General features: G+C 48.8%; 1 protein-coding gene across 1 annotated transcript; it reads right to left on the minus strand.

Moving 5' to 3' along the window:
• Positions 1 to 711: 711 nt before the first annotated feature.
• On the minus strand, positions 712 to 17163 carry APCDD1L (APC down-regulated 1 like). Its single transcript, XM_030962987.1, has 4 exons — positions 16815 to 17163; positions 6408 to 6519; positions 5133 to 5691; positions 712 to 2810 (listed from the first exon to the last, which is right to left on the minus strand). The coding sequence occupies exons 1-4, from the start codon at positions 16849 to 16851 to the stop codon at positions 2046 to 2048; spliced, it is 1473 nt and encodes a 490-aa protein (XP_030818847.1). The 5' UTR covers positions 16852 to 17163; the 3' UTR covers positions 712 to 2045.
• Between the last annotated feature and the right edge of the window lie 1540 nt (positions 17164 to 18703).

The raw sequence follows: 18703 nt of genomic DNA on the forward strand, positions 1-18703 counted from the left end.
GGCTTGTTGCTGACATTGCAGAAGTGTGTGATGGTGTTTCGCACCACCTTAATCCCATCCCCACCTGGCAAGGATCTGTGGCCTTGTAAGAGCTTTTATACCGTGCAGGGCCTGGACACTTGTTAAGTTTAATCCATTTTGGTGCCATGTAAGTGAAAGAAGTACCTGCACACAACTCTGATTCATGGGGGTAAATGTAGGGCAGGAATTGCCTTGTCCCTCCTCCAGCCACTCTCCAAAGGCGGCACAAGGCTGTTCCTGTTCCTGCCTTGGGCATCTGTCCTGCGGAACAGGTACCTGTGCTGATGGGAGCCACAGGAGCCTTTCCCTGGGCTGTGGTGAGCACAGTGATGGGAAACTCCTGGTGGAAAAGTTCTGCCAGTGTGTGGCTCACAGGAGGTGCAGCTGAGCTGCCCAGGACTTGCCCAGTTCACAGCATCCTAATGGGAACATCCCCAAGGAGACACCACCTCCTCTGAGATCACTCCAGTGGCCCGTGGATCTCCGTGCAGCAGCAGGGAACAAAGCACAACCAACCAGATTGGAAATAAGATTTGCCTGCTGAAGTCTCCAGGGATTAGGAAGGGAACCCAGGGCAAGGCAGCCAAGCCTGGCCCTTTTGTGTATCACCTTCAAGTAGAACTCTTTATGTGCATGACTAATATTGGGTCATGCCTGGAACATGTGAACATGCTGACAACATTTATGTCACAACTGTAATGCATTTAATAAGCTTCTCATTTGAATTATTAATGTACAGATCCCCCCCAAAGTATTTTTGTGTTATAAACCCCATAATTTATCTAAGTACAAGCTGCAAGTTCGTAAATACAGCATTAAGAAGGTGGCTATTGCATAGCTGCTTTAACAAAATATCTTTTGTGGGTAAGATATATAGGCCTGTTTGGAGAGGATTTAGCTGCTGGAGAAGGGCTTCTCGAGGAAGTTATATGATGCTTAGCTGCAGCAGACAGGGAATATAATTTCATAGTTTGTCCTGCTTGTCAGTAGGAATCAGTTTGACCTGACTGTGCTGTCTGATCTGAGCATCTCTTCAGCTCATTGTTCACCAGAGGCAGATTTATAAAACATCTGTACAGGAACGAGGCTGGAAGTGACACTTTGAGAGGAGAGCTGGATTAACAACTGCTGTGCCAGTAACTGCAAAGGAGGCAGTGGAAATGCATGGCCTGAGAGGGCTGGTGAGGGATCTTTCCCTTCCCAGGGCTCACGGTGCCTGTGCTGGCATGGCAGCAGTGACACGGGGACACTGCTGGTGGCTCACAGCCAGGCCAGCTCTGCACTGGAGAGCTGGGTAACACAGCAGGGATGCAGTGCTGCAGCCAGGGAATGCTGAGGCTTGGAGCTGTGCATAGAAAAGTTTTCCATCTACTGTAATCTATGCCCAGGGTCAGGTGGAAAAGTAGAGCCCTCAGTGAGAGCTGTTCTGGGCATGTCCAAGTGCAAAGACTGTTTGTGGGTCCCTGTGTGTGACATACACAGGCAAAGTGCAGAAAATATCTGTAAACTGCAAGAGGCATGTGAACCGTGCCCTTCTCAAGAACACTTGCTGGCTGTTTATTGCTGACTGACTCTGCAGATTAAATTTGCATGAACAGCAAAAAGGAGTGTGATGGGAGGGAACTTAACCTCAAAGAAACTCAGCAGCCAACACTTTGGATGTTTGAATTACATCTGAATCAAGCTCTTGATTAAATCTTAGCAATGTCAAAAGCTCAAAGCAGCAATTTTAATTGATGTCACTTTTTTCCCCCCTCATGTTGCTAAATTATCTGTTGCAATGTGCAGTGCATCCGTGTCAGTACATTAAATTTGCACGCAAAGAGGGGAGATTAGGCAATAAAGCCACAGGACAAACAGTGTGGAGTCAGGCATATCTCCTTGGCTTCATTCGCTATTGGGTGTTTTTAAAAAGTGTTTCCAAATCTGAGTAAAACTGATTCCAGATGTGCTCATTTGAAGGATATAAAAATCACGCTAGCACCAAGATTTATCTGAATTCTGCATTGTACCTGAAGAGATAACTAGTCCCATCTTAAAAACAGAAGTGCTATAAACAATAAAAAGGCCACAGGCAAAGGTTTTAGTGCTTCGATCCCGTTAGCATCCTTTCTTCCCACGTATTTCAGACTAATGTAGTTGGAGAATTCCTCTGAGGCTGCAGCACACTGGATCAGAGGGGCCTGGTAGGACGTGGGTCGCTTGTCAGGGCTGTCGGGGCTGGAGCCGTCCGTGGGCCGCTCCCCGATGTAGAGGAGGCTGCGCTCCTGCGTGTCCTGCTCCGTTTTGAACAGCTCGTACTCGGTGTGGGGCAGCTTGATGCCCAGAGCCAAGCATCCGTTCGTGGCTGTTATATCCTGCTCCATGCCGGCGCTCCAGGAGCCCTCCAGCCCGCAGCTCCCGGGTTCCGAGGAGTTGAGCATCAGCACCGTCACCTGGTCCATGGGCGTCACCCGAGCCTGGGTGACTTTAAAAGCCAGCTCGGTGCCGCCGCGCACCTTGGAGGAGGGGATGCCCTGGCTGTAGTGCCCGGAGGCGTAGATGGTGAACGTGGGCTGCCTGCAGAGCGGGTCGGAGTAGTGATAGTAGTGCCCTTCCCAGGTGTGGTTGTTGCCGTGGAATGTGAAGTACCTGGTGAGGAAGAGCACGGCCGGGCGGACCTCGCAGTGGGTGCTGACCCAGCTGCCGCTGAGCTGCATGGGCAGCGCGGCTCGGGCGGGCAGGATCGGGGGGTGATGCTCATCGGCCCTGGAGATAATCCCGCACGCCGGGCAGGGGTGCACGTGGTGCTGCAGGAGACAGAAAATAACAGTTCTGCCAACTGGAAAGGAAAAAAAAAAAAAAAGCCCTTCCAGAATATTTCAAAAGCTGCGACTCCCCTCGCCCACAGCAGGGTGCGGAGCTGCGGGGAGCTTGGCAGAGGCTGCCGAGCAGATTAAGGGGATAAAGCGCTGCCCTGCTCTTTGCTATTCTGGTAGCCGAAGGACACCGCGCTGTGCCCTGCGGCCGCCCCGGGCCGGGGCTGCTGAGGACAGCCCGGGGCAAGGGCAGAGCCGCAGCCAGGACGGGGAACGCTGCCTGGGGACATCCAGGGTGCTCCCATCACTTTTCCGTGGCGATCTGGGTGAGGATGAGGGCGCTGGGCGGTGCCAGAACAGAGCCACGCCGCAGCTTTTGGCAGGGAAGGACGCGGTGACACCTGGCCGTGGGCAGCTCTGCGGCTGCAGCGCCTCCAGGACAGCCCAAGGTGTTCTGCCTCCCCTCGCCCCGTTCCTGCCCCTGTTCCCACATCCAGGGATGCGGGGGAGGACCAGGATAAGCCGGGAGGGAGGGAGGAGGACGCGGGGTTTTCCCAGCAGCCAGAACGAGGGAAGGAAGCTCAGGGACCCGGGGCAGAAGGAGGCCCTGACCTTCGCTTCCCCGCCGGGGCAGAGCTCGGAGTCAAACCAGCCCTGCCCTGATCCGCTGCCAGCAGGGGTTTTGTGTAGCTTGGAAATTTTTCTTGTACTTCATATATCACAACTGATTTATTTTTAAATAAGCAGGGTTGGAACATTATATAATTTTCTAGAACACGAGCTAATCTTTACTGAACTGTCATAGGCAAGAAGGTTAAATAACTCAGTAGTTAACTGTAGGGTGGGTAATTTACATGCAAGTTGATTGGAGTCTACTGTAATTTAGTCATTTTCAGCTTGCTTTACTGCTACTGTCACAGTAATGAGTGCTGACAGTACACAGTACATTATGGCTAAATAATCCCAGAAGTTGGCAAATATATATGCTCTCCTTAGGCAGGAAATTCTTTGATAATGAAAGGTAATTTGGGGAGAATGGGTTTCTTTAAAACAGATATAAATTTAAGGGGAAAAGAGTGATATTTTCAAAATGAGAGTTAAAAAATAATTCCTGACATAGCTGTGTAACTCACCAGCACAGGCAAATGGATGTCAGTTCACAGAAAATAAAAAAAAATTAAAATATTTTAAAAAAAAGAAAAATCCTGGGCCCAATAAAATTATCACTACGGACATGGAGCCAAAACCCTTACTTGCTTAAACCAGTCGTGTGAAGTTATTTCTAATGTATAGCAGCTTCTAATTATGGCCAAGTGGTGACATCATGTGCAGGTCCATTGGAGAGCTGTTGGCTGATTAATTACAGGGCTGCATTCAGAGAGTGAATTTCAGTATCTTTAGGTTTGGTTTTAAATTAACTTTTAAAAGTGTTTATGTTTACCATCTGGTTTTGCTCATATATATGGTTTTGGCCCAAGATAATACAAGTTTAACCAATTTGAGAATGTTACTTTTGAGAGGGAGAGGAGTGTTGCTCTGTGTTTTTCAAAGTTCAATTTGTGTGGTTCGAGGTGTGGGGAAATGCTGCCCCAAAATAAATTTTTTCATTTATTTCCCTTCTATCTGACAAAGTTCAGAGGTTTTTTCACCGCATCTCACTGCTCCACCATTTCTGATTTGATCAGCTTCGATTCAGATGGAAAGCTGCTTTCCTGGGAATAAACTAAGTTGCTATAAAACAAAGTAGAATAGAATAAAAGGCAACCAAAGTCTGCTGCTCAGTTTTATGTATGTCAAAATGGAAGTCTGATTCCTATGTAATAACATTATCATACTGGGGGCAAGTTCCTGTGCTACTGGCATTGCAGCAAGGGCTGCAGAGTTAAAGGCAGATCCCTTGTTCCCCTCAGCCTGGAGCACACCCCAAGGAGCAAGGAGAGGGCAGAGCAGATGAAGGGCAGAGCAGACAGGCTCTAAGAATGTGCAGCCTGAAGCCTTCACTGACTTTGGTGCTGGAGACAAGGAAAATGCATTTCCTAGGAAAACACGGCCAAACAAAAGCTGGTAGCTCCAGGCTCATGTCAGTGCAGCCTTGTTTCCCGTGTTGGCTTTGCTGAGCTTACCCCCACCCTGGTCCTGTCCTCTCAGGAAGGCAGAGGGTGAACCCCACATGCCCCAGGTTCCCACCCCACCTCACCCATGTGTCCTTAGGACTGTGGGGGCCCAGTGCTGCAAGGAGTGACTGGAACAGCCAGGGAATTGCCGGCAAAGCCCTGGTGCAGCGAGGGGCCCGTGCAAAGGCCTCATCCTTACCAGGGCGCTCTGCAAGGGGCGCTGGTAGCCGGTGGGGCGGTAGTGCAGCCTCTCCCCCCAGTCCGTGTGGATGTCCCCCAGGTAGAGCTCCTCCACCAGCCGGCTCCCGCTCTGCTGCGGCTGCAGCAGCGGCTGGAAGTGCCTCTCCACTCGCACCAGGCTCAGCTCGTGCATGGCGAAGCCCAGGGCCGCGGTGCAGTCGCGCTCCGTCTTGGCGCTCAGCACCTCGTACAGGGCTCCGGGAGCCCAGGAGCGCCCCGGGGGCAGGAACCCGCGGCAGCCCTCGCCAGAGGTCTGGTTGATCCGGGAGGCCACCTCCCGCATGGCCTTTGGGCTGTGGAACACGATGCCCACTTTGTGGAGGTGGTAGTCGGCCTCGGTGGCGCCGCGGGTGATCCAGGAGGCCTGGCGCAGCCGGAGCTTGCCCTTGATGACCAGCGAGTAGGAGGGGTCGCGGCAGGACGGGTCCCAGTAGTAGAACTGCAGGGCCTTGAAGAGCCGGTTGGTGTAGAAGAGGTAGGATCGGGTCAGGAACTCGGGCCCCGGCCGCACCTCACACCTGTGGGGAAGGCAGCGCTGAGCCATGGAGAAATGGGGAGAAATCCCTCCCAGGGCAGCCGGGGTGTGGGAGAGGGCGAGCAGAGCTGGGAGCAGCTTCCTGGGCAAGAGCCTCCCACACATGGTGGCCACCCGTGGGTGGCTTTACAGTCTGGGCATCGGCTACTAAAATCTGAAAGTGATGGACAGAGGCCTTACACTTGCACAGGAGGAGTGTGGAGGGCAGCAGGAATTAAAGTTGCTCTGCCCATTCAAGCTGCACCCTGATGGGGAAATAGCAGGTGGCTCTAGGGACAGCCGGGGGTCCCAGCCCTCCTCCAGATGGGAATGAGGGCTTGGGAAGGGGAGAAGGAAACTCTCTTCTTGTTGCCCGACAGTTTGCTGTATGGGGATGGGCCGGAGCTGTGCTGAGGGGCTGGGGCCTCTGAGGGTCCATTCTAAGGTCCTCCAGGGTCTGGGGATGCGCTCCCAGTGGATGAGGGTGCCTTCCCAGGAGAACGAGGTGGCTGACCCGGGGTGTTAAGGGCGAGTTCCTGGGGATCTGGGGCGCTTTGAGATGGATGTTCCTTCACAGGTATGGGGTGTCTTCCCCGTGGTGTTAGGGGCGCATCGTCAGGGGAGAGGGGCGGGCTCCCAGGGTCTGGGGTGCCTTCCCGGGATTTGGGGCGCGTTCCCGGAGTGCGGGGGTGCCTCACCCGGGCTCTGGGGGTGCCTTACCCGGTGGAGACCCAGCGCCCCTCCAGGCGGGGCGGCAGCCGCGCGGCGATCCCGGCGCTGTCCTGCAGGTGGCGCAGCTGCTGGCGGCAGGGCGGCTCCGCGGCCGCGCAGGCTGCGGGACACGGGGGGAGCTGGGTCAGCGCGGCCGGGGCAGCGTCGAGCGGAGCCCCCCGACCGCCCAGCCCCGCACGGACAGCGCACGGACCCCGCTCAGCAGCAAACCCTCAGCTAAGGAGACACGGGGGTTTATTTCACTCAAGTTTTCCGACTTGAGTTTCATCTGAATCCAACTGGTTTTTAGATGAAATCTTCAAATAACACGGGGCGCTCTTTGTTCGTGTTCTTCCCCTCTGATGCTATTGTTGAGGCAGTGGCTGGAATGGGGAATTGCAGCATGGGAACGCTGGCCTCGCCTGTCGCCCGCCATAAGGACAGTAATTCTGTCACTTACCTCATTTCCCATAACAACGGATGTTATTGGCTTAGGGAATGTGTGAACACTCAGCTAAATCCTGAAGACCTTTGCATGCACGCACACATATGTACATTTATTCCTATATATTATTCACTCTTTGCTTAAGCTCTTCGTGGCACTCATTGCGGGCCTGCTTCTCTAAGAAACTTGGGATTTCCCTCTTCATGGCACCATGGAATGAGCTGTTGGTGAAGCTCCTCCCGAAACCCCACTGATTCTCTGTGGTACAACTGATCCTGGTTCCAGTGGAGCTCAGCCCAGCCAGGGCTTTACGAGCCCAGATGGGGCTCGTTTGCTCCAGCTGTACTTTGCATTTTACCCAGGAGTGTGCTGGACATTTTGAAGCCAACTTTTATTCACTCCATACCAATGTTAGGACACAGGTTGCTTTCCAGCCTGCTTATCAGGTGGAACAAAAGATCCAACATCTATATGTTGCCTTCCCACAGAATGAGGATGTGAAAGGTTTGCACACCCCGTGCCTCAGTCAAGGAGATGAACACACAGAGTCACAATATACAAGCTCTGGACCAAGTCAGGTGGGAATTCAGTAATTAAATGTTTGCTGTGCAAGTCAGAGGCTCCTGGAAAAGGAGCCCCACTAAATCTCCTCTAAGAGGAGAGGGAATCCCACTCAATAACTTCAGACTTTTATCTGATGGACAAATTCAGCCACTTCACTATGGTGCTGCCATTTGTGAAGGTTTTACAGGTCACTTGAAATGTATTTTTGTAGACTTGAGCACACAAAGCCTGACTACCACAAAAGGAATAAATACTTGGAAAGAGAAGCCCCCAGTGAAGCAGGAGAGCAGTACCCAAAGGCCAGGGAAACCAGCCTTGCATTTTCTGGTACCTCACCCTGCACAGGAGTGCATGAAACAGCTGGAAAGACACATTATTAGAGTTCAGGGCTCTTTTGGGAGCAGGCTCACAACTGCACTGCTCTTACCACCCTTAAGGGCTGGACGAGGTGAGGAGGCACAGCCAACTCCTTCACAATTGCTTGCACTCGTGCTTCCTAAAATGCAGTTCCTGTGATTCATGTGAAAGTGGGAAAATATGGAATGACAAAACCCACTGCTATTAGTTAAACCTCTAATTTGGCAGCTGCAGCATGTGTGAGGCTGCCCCATGGGTGCCTGTTTAGGAGAGCCATTAGGAGCTGGGGATCTGTATCCTCACCCCAGCTCTGCCATGACTTTACTCTGTGGTCCTGTGTGCTCCCTACTCCCAGGGCTTTTTTTTAAACTCACACTCAGAATATGCCAAGATTCATTTGACTGCCCTAAGAGGCCTAAACACTGGAGAGTCATCAGAACAAGGGCAGTCCAAACTGAACCACACTTCAAACAAACACAAAATTATTATCCTAGAGAATACAGTAAACTGAAAAATAACTGTATTTGTATTCGAGGTAATAATGGACATAAGGGTCAAATTTGCTCTTGCCCATAACCACAGAAAGACTCCAGAGGTATCAGTGCAGTCTATAGATACATAGAATGCAGCTATAAAATATACACAGTATAACCCAGTCAAGTCACAAACTGAACTCTGTGTGTGTTTATTGCAGCAGAAGCTTCAATATCTCGCTGAACCCTTCGTGCTGCTCTTGGCAGAAACACTAATAGTTCACATTGTTTGGGAGCAAAGACACTTTGGCAATACAAGCACTGCATTTTGACACATTCAATACAAAAGGGAATTTTTATAATCGGGATCAAACTTCATGGGGGAAAAAAAAAAGCCTCCAGAATGTAAATATTTGACATGATGGGAATTCCTAGGGATTTTGTCTTACTTAATTGTGCACAAGACTCCAAGCTGGATGCATCCTCAAACCAAAAGCTACTGGCTTGTGTCCAAAATTTGTGGCTGCCTTTTTCTCTCTCAAATACTTCAGCCCCACCAGATCCAAACATCCTTTCAAGCTGGAAAAGTTTAGTCCCAGACCTAAAATCTGTAGTTAGAGCACCTCTCTATTCCAAGAGCAGCATAAAGTGGCTGTCACTCATATGTCACTCTGTTACTCAGCCCCTGGTAAAGCGCATCAGAGCAGCTCCTCTTTCTTAAGACAGACACAAATTAACTGCTCTATAGAGTTCTCAGGCAGGAGGAAGGAATATTCACAATTCATCTTCAAGACAAAAATCCTCATTCATAGGAAAATCTAAAAAAATTCCTGTGATCTCTCCCCCTCGCTTGCTCTGCTGTCTGTATCGATTAACCACAAGCCTTTCCAGAGAGCTTCCCAGCACAGCACTTGGACAAAACAGGGGCTTTTCCCATCTTTCCAGTGTGTGCTGCATCCCAAAGAGCAGCCCAATGCCTCGGAGCAAGGAGCTGCACAAGCACCCAGGCAAGGAGCGGCAGAGCCGGGAACTGCTCGTCACCGCCATCAGCACAAACCCAACCAAGCCTGGAGCAAACAGCACCAGCAGCAGCTGCTGAGCAACCATTCCAACCCTCACTGGTATGAACCACTTTCAGGAAAATCAGATCCATGGCATCAATTCGACAAGAGGGGCAGAACTGGAAATTCTCAAATTCTCCCCACAGTAAATTGTTGGTAAAATTAAGGTGGAAGATTTCGAGGCAACAGCCAAGCCTGGAAATGAGAGCCTTGTGCTACACAAGAGTTGTGTGCTCCAGGTGCAGAGCCACTTCTCACTTCTAAAGGAAAAAACCATCAACCAAGAGAGAAATGCTGTCATATTCCTCCTTGGAAACAAATCTTGTTTGTGCTCCCCCAAGCAGATTGACTCTGGAAAAAAACAAAGTTGAGTCACACATCTGTTTCTTCATAAATGGAGGAGAAAATGCATAGATTACAGTTTGCAACAAATTAGTTACTGTGGATCAGCTCTTCTCCAGAGCTAGATTGTTTAATCTGTTACATGTTATTGCCTCCTATGGCCAGAATTTATCATTCCCATTTATAATTCTAATGTTTCAGTTAGTCACCCATTCACAGGGATAAGATCAGGGCCTGAAGTCACGGAGCATTACACATTTCTTCATGTAGAGATGACATAAAACCTTTGATATTTTCTGAGGAATGTTCAGACTGGAAAGAAATAGGCTATAAGAAATGTATCAATGTATTTTGCATAAGTGAATTATACTTTTCCACACAGACTTCATTAACACAGCAAAACAGTGTTTCTTTAGCATTTTTCTCTCCTGAGAGCACACAGAATGGATTTGGGGTTAGCCACCGAAGGAATAAGCATTCTTTTAGAAGCAAACAAAATGGTTGTATTTAGCAAATCAATTTTTCTTGCATTTGTGTGGAGATTAGGTTAGTGGTGCCTTTAATTCACTCAGAAAAAGGCATTCTCAAGAGAACAGCTCTGTGGGAAGAGATAAATTTTATATTATAATATTATAAAGTTATAAAATTTAAGCATAACCCACTGGGGATGGAAAAGTGTATCACAGCTGAACCTTGCATTTTGCCTATATGCAAACTGAACACAGTTCAAGACAGGACTTAAGCACACGCTTAAGTCTAATTGGTTGCAGTGAAACTTAAGCATGTGCTTGAAAGTAAGCCAGTGCATGAACATTTTTCCTGATTAGTAATGCCTCCCTGAACTGAAGCCAGAATGTGGTCAAGTGGTTGAGGGAGGATGCCAGTGCTTCCACTGGAGCACTGTTTGGTTTCTGGAAAAGTATTTCTATTATTCATCCATTCTCTTATTTGTCTGTAAAATGGGTATATTTACATTTAGCTGTTTCACCATTCTGGTGCTCAGTTCATGATATTCATAAAATACTTTGAATCCACTAAATGTTTCTCAGTTATGCCCTCAGGGCTGGCACAGTAACTGTATTACCCATGAACTATCATTGCAGAGCATCATCCTGAGTTTCCTCTGCACAGCTGAGCATAATCACACGTGAAATCCTGCAGATCCTAAGAGGAAACTCAGCCGACTCAAAAGTCCCAAGTAGTTTGGGATTTTAGAGAAGTTTTCAAAACATACTTTCACCACATACATTTAGCACAATGGCATATGAGTTCAGACATTCCATTCTATGGTTTTAGTCTGGCTTTGTTCTAAGGCTGTGAGCACTGCCTGATCTGTCTCATATCCAAAATTAAAATAGTGAAGGGCTTGTGGTGAGTTGCCTGGGGGTTTTAAAGGCACTAGAGAAGTAAATATTTTGCTCTTGGAATAATGGAATCATGTCTTTTTCTTGTTAAGTGTCATGTCCAGCAAGACATGACAAGACAGATGGGATTTGTGGTAGGGAAGGGGAGGAAGGAGAAGTACCCCAAAGATCTTCTTCATTATAAACTACATTTAAATAAAATGGCTTCTTAAAACTGCCTCTCTGGCTGTTTACCCCAAAGACAACCAAGCCTAACACTATAAAGGGAATTCAAGGGCTTGATCCCAGTTTTACTGAAGTCTGTAAATGGCAACTATTTCATCTATATTCTTTAATTCAGATGAGTCGGAAACTCAACAGAAAAAACAGGCCATGGATGTGAAATTAATGCCACACTGTTGTAGTGAATGTATAGAGCACCCATGCAGGTTTTGGCAGCACCCTGAACCCCTGCACAGACATTTTATTAGTGGCTATCATGGCCATTTGTAATAGTGATGGCTAAGCATATTTTTTCCTGGAGTGCTTTGAAGAGCAGAACCAGTAATCAGCCATGGCTTGGCTATAAAATGTCAACCTCATTTCAAACGTCTAAATCACTCACATGGACCAAGAGTGCAGAGAGGACCACCCACCACAAAATATTAACATAAATACAGCATTTACCCAAAGCAAAATGAGCAACTGGAACTGGCGGGAGTTGAGAGTAGAACAACAAAAAATGATGAGGGGGTGGGAGGGATTGAGTTACAAAGGAAGATTAAAAGAGCAGAGTACATATAGCCTGGCTGAGCAAGATGGATATGATAACAGCCTATAAATATTCACGAAGCACAAACACCAAGGAAAGGAAGGAATTCCTTGCAGTGAATAAAAGGATTCTGTTGGGAGTGAATGAAGAGAGGAAAAACATGTGGCTTGTATGGCAGAGTGAACTTCTCGAGGCACAATGTAGTAGGCAACCTAAGTCCACTTGCTTGGCAGGATTTGAGGGACTGAGCAAAGCATTAGTTCAGCAGAGAACAACCCGCTCTTGGCAGGGAGCTGGCGGGATAATCTGAGTGGCCTTTCAGTCTCCCACTGCTATGGAGCTGTCCCAGTTCCCTGCTCCCACGGGGGACAGCTGCTCTCCTGTGTAAGCACATTGTTCACTGTCCTGCTCTTCAGAATCCCTGCCTGGCCTCCATGGGACCAGAAATGAGGGCTGGATGCACAAAGGGATGTACAGAGCTAAGCAACTGCAATAGGTACTAAACTGCTGGACACAGCTGGGAATCCCAGCAGGTCCCTGCCATGTCAAGTACTCACTGCTGAAAATCTAAGTCCAGGAAATTAGGTTATAAACCCACTAAAGCAAGAGCAATCCTTTTGTTCTCTCTTTATTTAGCACCTAACACAACAGGACTCTTGGCGCTGCCGCAAGGATACTGTTTATAGTAATAAAAATAGGATCTAATAGGATCTAATATTCTGAAGCTACTTGGCTCCTGCAAAGCCAAGGATGAGAAGGGCATTCAAAAGCAGTCATAGCAGAAGGCATCCTCAGGAAAAAAGCTCTGCAGAAAGGAGGGAAACTGATCCAGAGCCCACACCAGCAATACACACACATTTAACTTAGAGCCACAAGTGACCACAGAAAAAGGTTACTTGTTCAGCTGGAGCACAGAATTAAAGTTACTTCTAACATGTGTTTTGGGGTCTGGGTGTGGTTTCTAGATAGCCTGAAATTTCAGTCTACTGTTTTGCCTTTCCACATCAGCCAAGTTTTGATGTGTTCCAGTTCTCCTAAACTCTGCCGACAGATGCTAAAATCAGAGCTGACATTCAACCTACGTGCTGCATAATCTAATAACAGGACTTGTGCTACTCAAAACTAACAAACTCTGGGAGCTTTTCTGCAGCAAAACCTTGCCGTCATTTATATTCTCATCTCTCTTTTCCAGGCTGCCTAACTGGGAAATGTGATTTTTTTTTTTCTCTGAAAAGCTTTAAAAATAACATGTCATTGTGTTTTTGTATCAACAGGGGAGAGCCAAGCCATAACTTCCTTGTCCAGCACTTGTGGATTTAGTGAGAGTGTGAACAAGGTGAATCCAATTGTCTCAGTGGGGAGCTTGGTGTATACATTGATCCCAGAGTGCCAGGAGAAAGCTGCTTCCAAAGACCACAGTCTTGGAGTTAGACAAGGCCAAAATGTCACACATTTGTCAACGTTTCTTATTAACCCAGGAGAAACCATGGGGGACTTTTTCAGTGCTTGACATACACTCAAGTTTAAAACATTATTTTAAAATCTAAACTCAAGCAAATCTCTTCAAGCACTCTGTGGTGAGACTTCTCCTGTTGATTTATGTCCCCTCACACCAGCTGTAAATAGAGGTTGCACCAATCCAAATATCTGTCTAACAGTGCCACAGGAGCTGAGCTTCTTTGCAGCATTTTCAGCTGAATTCAAACCGTGATGATTCAATAAGCTATTCACTGAAAATGAGAAAACACCACTATGAAAGCCACAGTTATCACACCATCACCCTGCTAAAACTCAAAAATAATGATGGATTTCAACCCTCTTATCACTTAACACCCTGAAGCTCTAGCATTTCAAATAGATATCAGAGCTTCTTTTCTAAGACACAGAAACAGAACTTCTCTAATTTTGCATTTTAAACCATGAGACTTTTTAACTCCTTAAAGAAAAAAACCCCACAGATTGCAGCTTACTAACCCCTCAGATCTTACACAAATTAAAATGGGAAGAGAAGGAGCTGTTCTATGAATCATATTTTCAGTTTTTGGCAGCACTCTTAGCCTACAGAAGAAGGGTTACACATTGAAATTCTCACGTTCTCACTGTCAGTTTCTTGGGATTATTATATCTGAGATACACCATCTTAAAATCAGGAAGTTTCTCTTCTTTCATACCTTTATCTTCCTCAGCAAATGAGTAAGAAAACCAAAGCGCTTGTGTAAGAGCATTGTATAGGTGCTTCCTAATTTTGAGGTTGATTTTAACAGTGATTGTATCTCACCCATGAAAGCGTTGTCTTTATAGATGACATATGCTCTGTTGTGGGGAAACACAGGATCCCACTGAAAGCAAAACCTCTTTCCAAACTTTGTTCTGCCAGATGCAGCCTCCCCTAGCACTGGATTCCAGCTTTGGTTTTCTTCACAGCAATTTCTGGCTTTTGAAAATCTCCTTACTCAACAATTTGTGCTTGTGGGGAAAATATAGAAACCACACAATATTTTTTTCACTTGTGCTTTTTTTACCTCTCAGCCCTGTTTTTATCTATATCCATATACTTTGAAACGTGGCTAACCCTATAATTATTGAAAGAACAAATAGAGTCATATCACACAATCCAGCATAGCACATCAGTTGTTGATTTTTTTTGGCCTGAGAAATGAAGAATAAAAACCACCAACTTGGTAAAAAAAATTAGCTAAGTAAACATTAACCAAATAAATATTTGAACCAAAGACAATGGTGTTGATTTAGTAGTAAGAACAGATATATTGTTGTGTAAATAGACACAACAATATATCTCTGTGCTGAGTGTTGTTCTATCACTTATGGGATTCTCTTGCTAATCTCTTAACTGAATGCAACTGGTGATCTTATTTTACCTCAACATTGTCACTTTCAAACTTAAAAATAAACATTGAAAGCAAAAATAGATCTTTTATGTTAAAACCATGTAGAAGAAGCTACACATGAAAAATACCAGTGTGGTGTTACTGGAATGTACAGACTTTCATGAAAACTTAGGTAAAACTCAGCAGGTCCCTGGGGACATTTCCAGGAATGAGTGATTCTTTTCTGAGGAGACTCCAAAGTCAGATCCAGTTACCTAACTGAAGTGGTTTTTCAACTAATTATGCACTGGTGTTATGCTCATGCTAATGTTCAGCCTTATGCAAAATGCAGAATGCCAGTCTTGCTCACAGTGAGCAAAGCTTGCTTTGATTTTAATGAGTTCTCAATCTGCCTTAGGTATTTAAACAGTTACTTTGAGGTTCAGTTTCTGTTCTTACTGAAATCAATGGAAATTCTTTCACTGACATCAGATGCAAGAAGCAGAGAGTTTAGGTTAGACTGGACTAAGAGAAACTGCATAAGGATTTACGATAGAATAATTCTAATTAGACTTCAGTGAGTAAACTTACATAATGCAGTATAACAGATCCCTGAGCAGAGCAACTTGAGCTAGTAAGGTACTTAGAGGATTCATATTTCTCAGCTTTATTTTGCAAACACATGACAAAGATCCCACGTAAGGAGAACCAGAAAGTAACTCTACAGAAGTGCCCTGCTGAGAGATTTCTTTCTATAGTCTGGTCCTTTACACTTAATGCAAGTAATGTCCAATAGCTCTCACTACACAGTTCTTTTGCCTTGATCACTAAGCCCTGATCTGGAGAGGCGAGCCAGTGTGGTATTTGCTGCCCAAAACCTCAGACAAGTGAACTAAGTGGTAGAAAGAGCAGTAGAAACCAGGGGAATGGATTTTCAGTGTCCAGACTGCACAGGGCCCTCAGGGGCATCCTGCCACCCTTCCTTTCACCTGTCCCTTCTGTCCAGGAGTCTCAACCAAGGGTCTTCTCTGCATTTCCTAGGAAAATACTGTCTGAGGATGGAGGAGTCTCCCTCAGACTCTGCTCTTTGTCGTAAACAGAAATAATTTTGTGTATTTTTCACAGCACAGTTGCCTTTGTTTTCCCATATGGTCCCTTAAGCCAGAACCTTTTCTTCTGAAACTGCTCCAAGAACCGTGGGGTTGAAAGATGCCTGTCTGAAAGAGAGCTGCAAAGATGCAGCTTGTGCTGCTCTGCGAGTCTGTCTGCACAGCTGGGGCTCAGAATCACGTCCCTGGAGCAGGAGGCTACTTGTGAGGTTGTCCCTTGCCAGAGCAGGTGCTGGAGCCTCCCAAGGAGAATTCCCAGCTCCAGTGAAAATCACCTCTTAGCCCTTCCTGCCGCGAAACTCTGCTCGATGCTCTCCGTGCATCACACGCGGGACAGGAACGAGCTGCGGTGACAAAGGGGATGCCCGACTGCCTCAGCCAGCACCTCGCTGGGCAGCTCAGCACCGCAGCGCCAGCCCTTCTGGCATCCCTGCACGGCGCTCCCTCCTTCGGGAAAGGCTTCAGGGGTTCTGTCCCCGCTCCCAATACCACAGCTCGGGGGCAGCAACCCGGGGCTCCGGGGCGCTCCCCGCCCGTCCCTGCCCCGGCGAGCGGCGGTGGGGCTGCGGAGCTCCCGGCACTTCGCGGGCGCACGGCGGGGAAACCATGCCCGGGCCGGACTGAGGGAAGTGCCCCCGCCCGGGCACCGAGGCTGAGGGAAACCCTGCCCGGGCCGGCGGGCACCGAGGGTGACCGGGCAGGGAGCGGCGAGCGGGGAGCTCCGGGCGCCCGGTGCCTCTGCCCGGGCGGGGGCACCCCGGGATCCCCATCCCTGCGCCGGCCACACCAAGACCCGCCGCGCGACTTCCTCTGGCTCCCTCACCCCCTCCTCGCCGCTTCTTTGCACCCTCTTCGCACTCCCCTTGCATTTTCCTGCATCCTCCTCCCCAGTCCGCTGCGCTCTCCTCTCACACTTCTTGCACACTCCTCGCTGTCCCTCTGCACTCCCCATAAAGTCAGTCCCGTTGCATTCCAACCCCTTGCACCCTCCTGCCCGCTCCTGCCCCTTCACCGTGCCCGGATGGGTGAGGGAACCTCATGAGGGTACGACCCCGACTCCGCCACCCGCTCGCCCTCCCGTCTTCTCGCCGCGGGACGGCACCGGCCGTCGGTGGCACCTACCTACGAGCAGCCCTGCGAACCACCAGCACCGGACCATGGTGCCCGCTGTGTGTCTCGGCCAGAGGCGCGATCGCCGCCGGTGCCCGCGGACCTCAGCGGGGCGCGGCGCCCGGCGGTGCAGCCATGGGCCGCCTCCGGCGCTCCGGTGCCCGCGGCGGCGGCGGCACCCCGGCTTCAGCCCGCAGGCGTCCTGCTCGGTGGGGGGGGGGCGAAAAAAGAAAAGTATATAATTTAAAATACAGCCCCGCAGCCCACCCCGCCTTCGCCGCGGAGCGCGTCCCCCCGGCTGCTGATGGCTTTAATGGAGCTTGGCAGCCACAGGTTCCCGCTGCCAGAAGAGGTGGAGACTCCGCCGCCTGCGCCCCACATGCGGCCGCGCACCGCACACGCGGGGGAGGAGGAGGAGGAGAAGGAGAAGGAGGAGGAGAAGGGCAGTCTCGGCCCGGCACCACTGATCGGGGTGGGCGCCCGCCTCGGGACTGGCGCTTGTCCTTCAGGGACCGGCCCCACCTCACCCGCCCTGCGGCCGTGAGGCTGATCTGGCCCCCGAGGTCTTGGAGGCCGTTGGGGGGCGCGGGCCAGGTCTGCGATGTGGGGCGCCATGAGGGGATCGTCCCTCTATCCCCATGCCATGAGACGATCATCTCGTCATCCCCACGCCATGAGGGGATCATTTCTCCATCCCCAAGCCATGAGAGGAGCATCTCGTCAGCCCCGGGCCATGAGGGGATCATCCCCGTGCCGTGAGGGGATCATCCCTCTATCCCCAGCCCATGAGGGGATTGTCCCCACATCCCCACAGCCTGGTACTTCCGCCCACTGTGTCCCGGGCACCCTCAGACCCTTCATTATCACCAGGGCCATCAAAAGAATGAGGAAAATCCCTTAAAAATCCTCCCAACACTCTACACAGAAAAAATACGGGACCCTTTGAGGGCAGGTCAGAATGCCCACCTCAAGTGGTGCTTGCCCATGCCAGCCATTCCCTCTCCATTCCTCAAACCAGGCCTGAGGGACAGAGCTGCAACTGAAAGGACTCAGAATCAGCTCTTGGCACGAAGCAAAGCACAAATCTGAACTTAGATGTGTCTGGGACAGAACAAGACTTTTCTTTGTTTCGGTGAGTATTGATGAACCCTCCTGTTCTCTCCCTTTGAGCACATAAAACAATGCGTGTGTCCCATAGTGTGAGGGCCAGGCTGCCTTTGGAAGCAGTGAGGGAAGAGGCTGAGCTGCCATGGCTCTGCCAGGTCAACACTTATGGTGCTGGCACTAAAGGCTGAAGTTTAATGCATTTTTCCAGACTGAAAAACTAGTTTCAGTATTAGCAAATGAGGTAAAGAAATCAAAACACATGTGTGCCCCCGGCAGAACCCCAGGACCCTGCACACTCACTTTTCCTGGTGAAACTGGCTGTTTCACCAAATAAAAGGAAACTTTAGGGGAAAATAAGGAAGCTTGTCTCCAAGTTCACAGCAGTATTCCTGCTGATTGCAGTGGGGAGAAGTTGAGGCCCGATTCCATAGTCCCATATTTGCTAAGCAGGACCTTCAGCATGCTGGGGTGAGGTCTCACTGCAATGGGTTTAATGACTTTGTCAAAAATAATGCATAACGTCTTTAATGTGAAGTGGGACAAACTTATCTGTCCTGGGTGCATAAAGAATTAAAGTTTAATGATACTTGCCAAGATAAAAAATAACAAAGTCCATTTGTAATGCAGGCACTCCTTTTTCTAGCTGATGTTTTTATCTCTTTTTGTTTCTCAAATTCCCCAAACCAGTCATTCTCGGTAAATGTCCAAACCACTGCGGTTTTATTATATTTACAAATACATAAATTCTCAAATGCATAGGCAAAAAAAGTTGTCCTTTATAATGATAATAGAGA

The sequence above is a fragment of the Camarhynchus parvulus genome, chromosome 20 (genome assembly GCF_901933205.1).
Source record: "Camarhynchus parvulus chromosome 20, STF_HiC, whole genome shotgun sequence".
NCBI classification, from domain to species: Eukaryota; Metazoa; Chordata; class Aves; order Passeriformes; family Thraupidae; genus Camarhynchus; species Camarhynchus parvulus.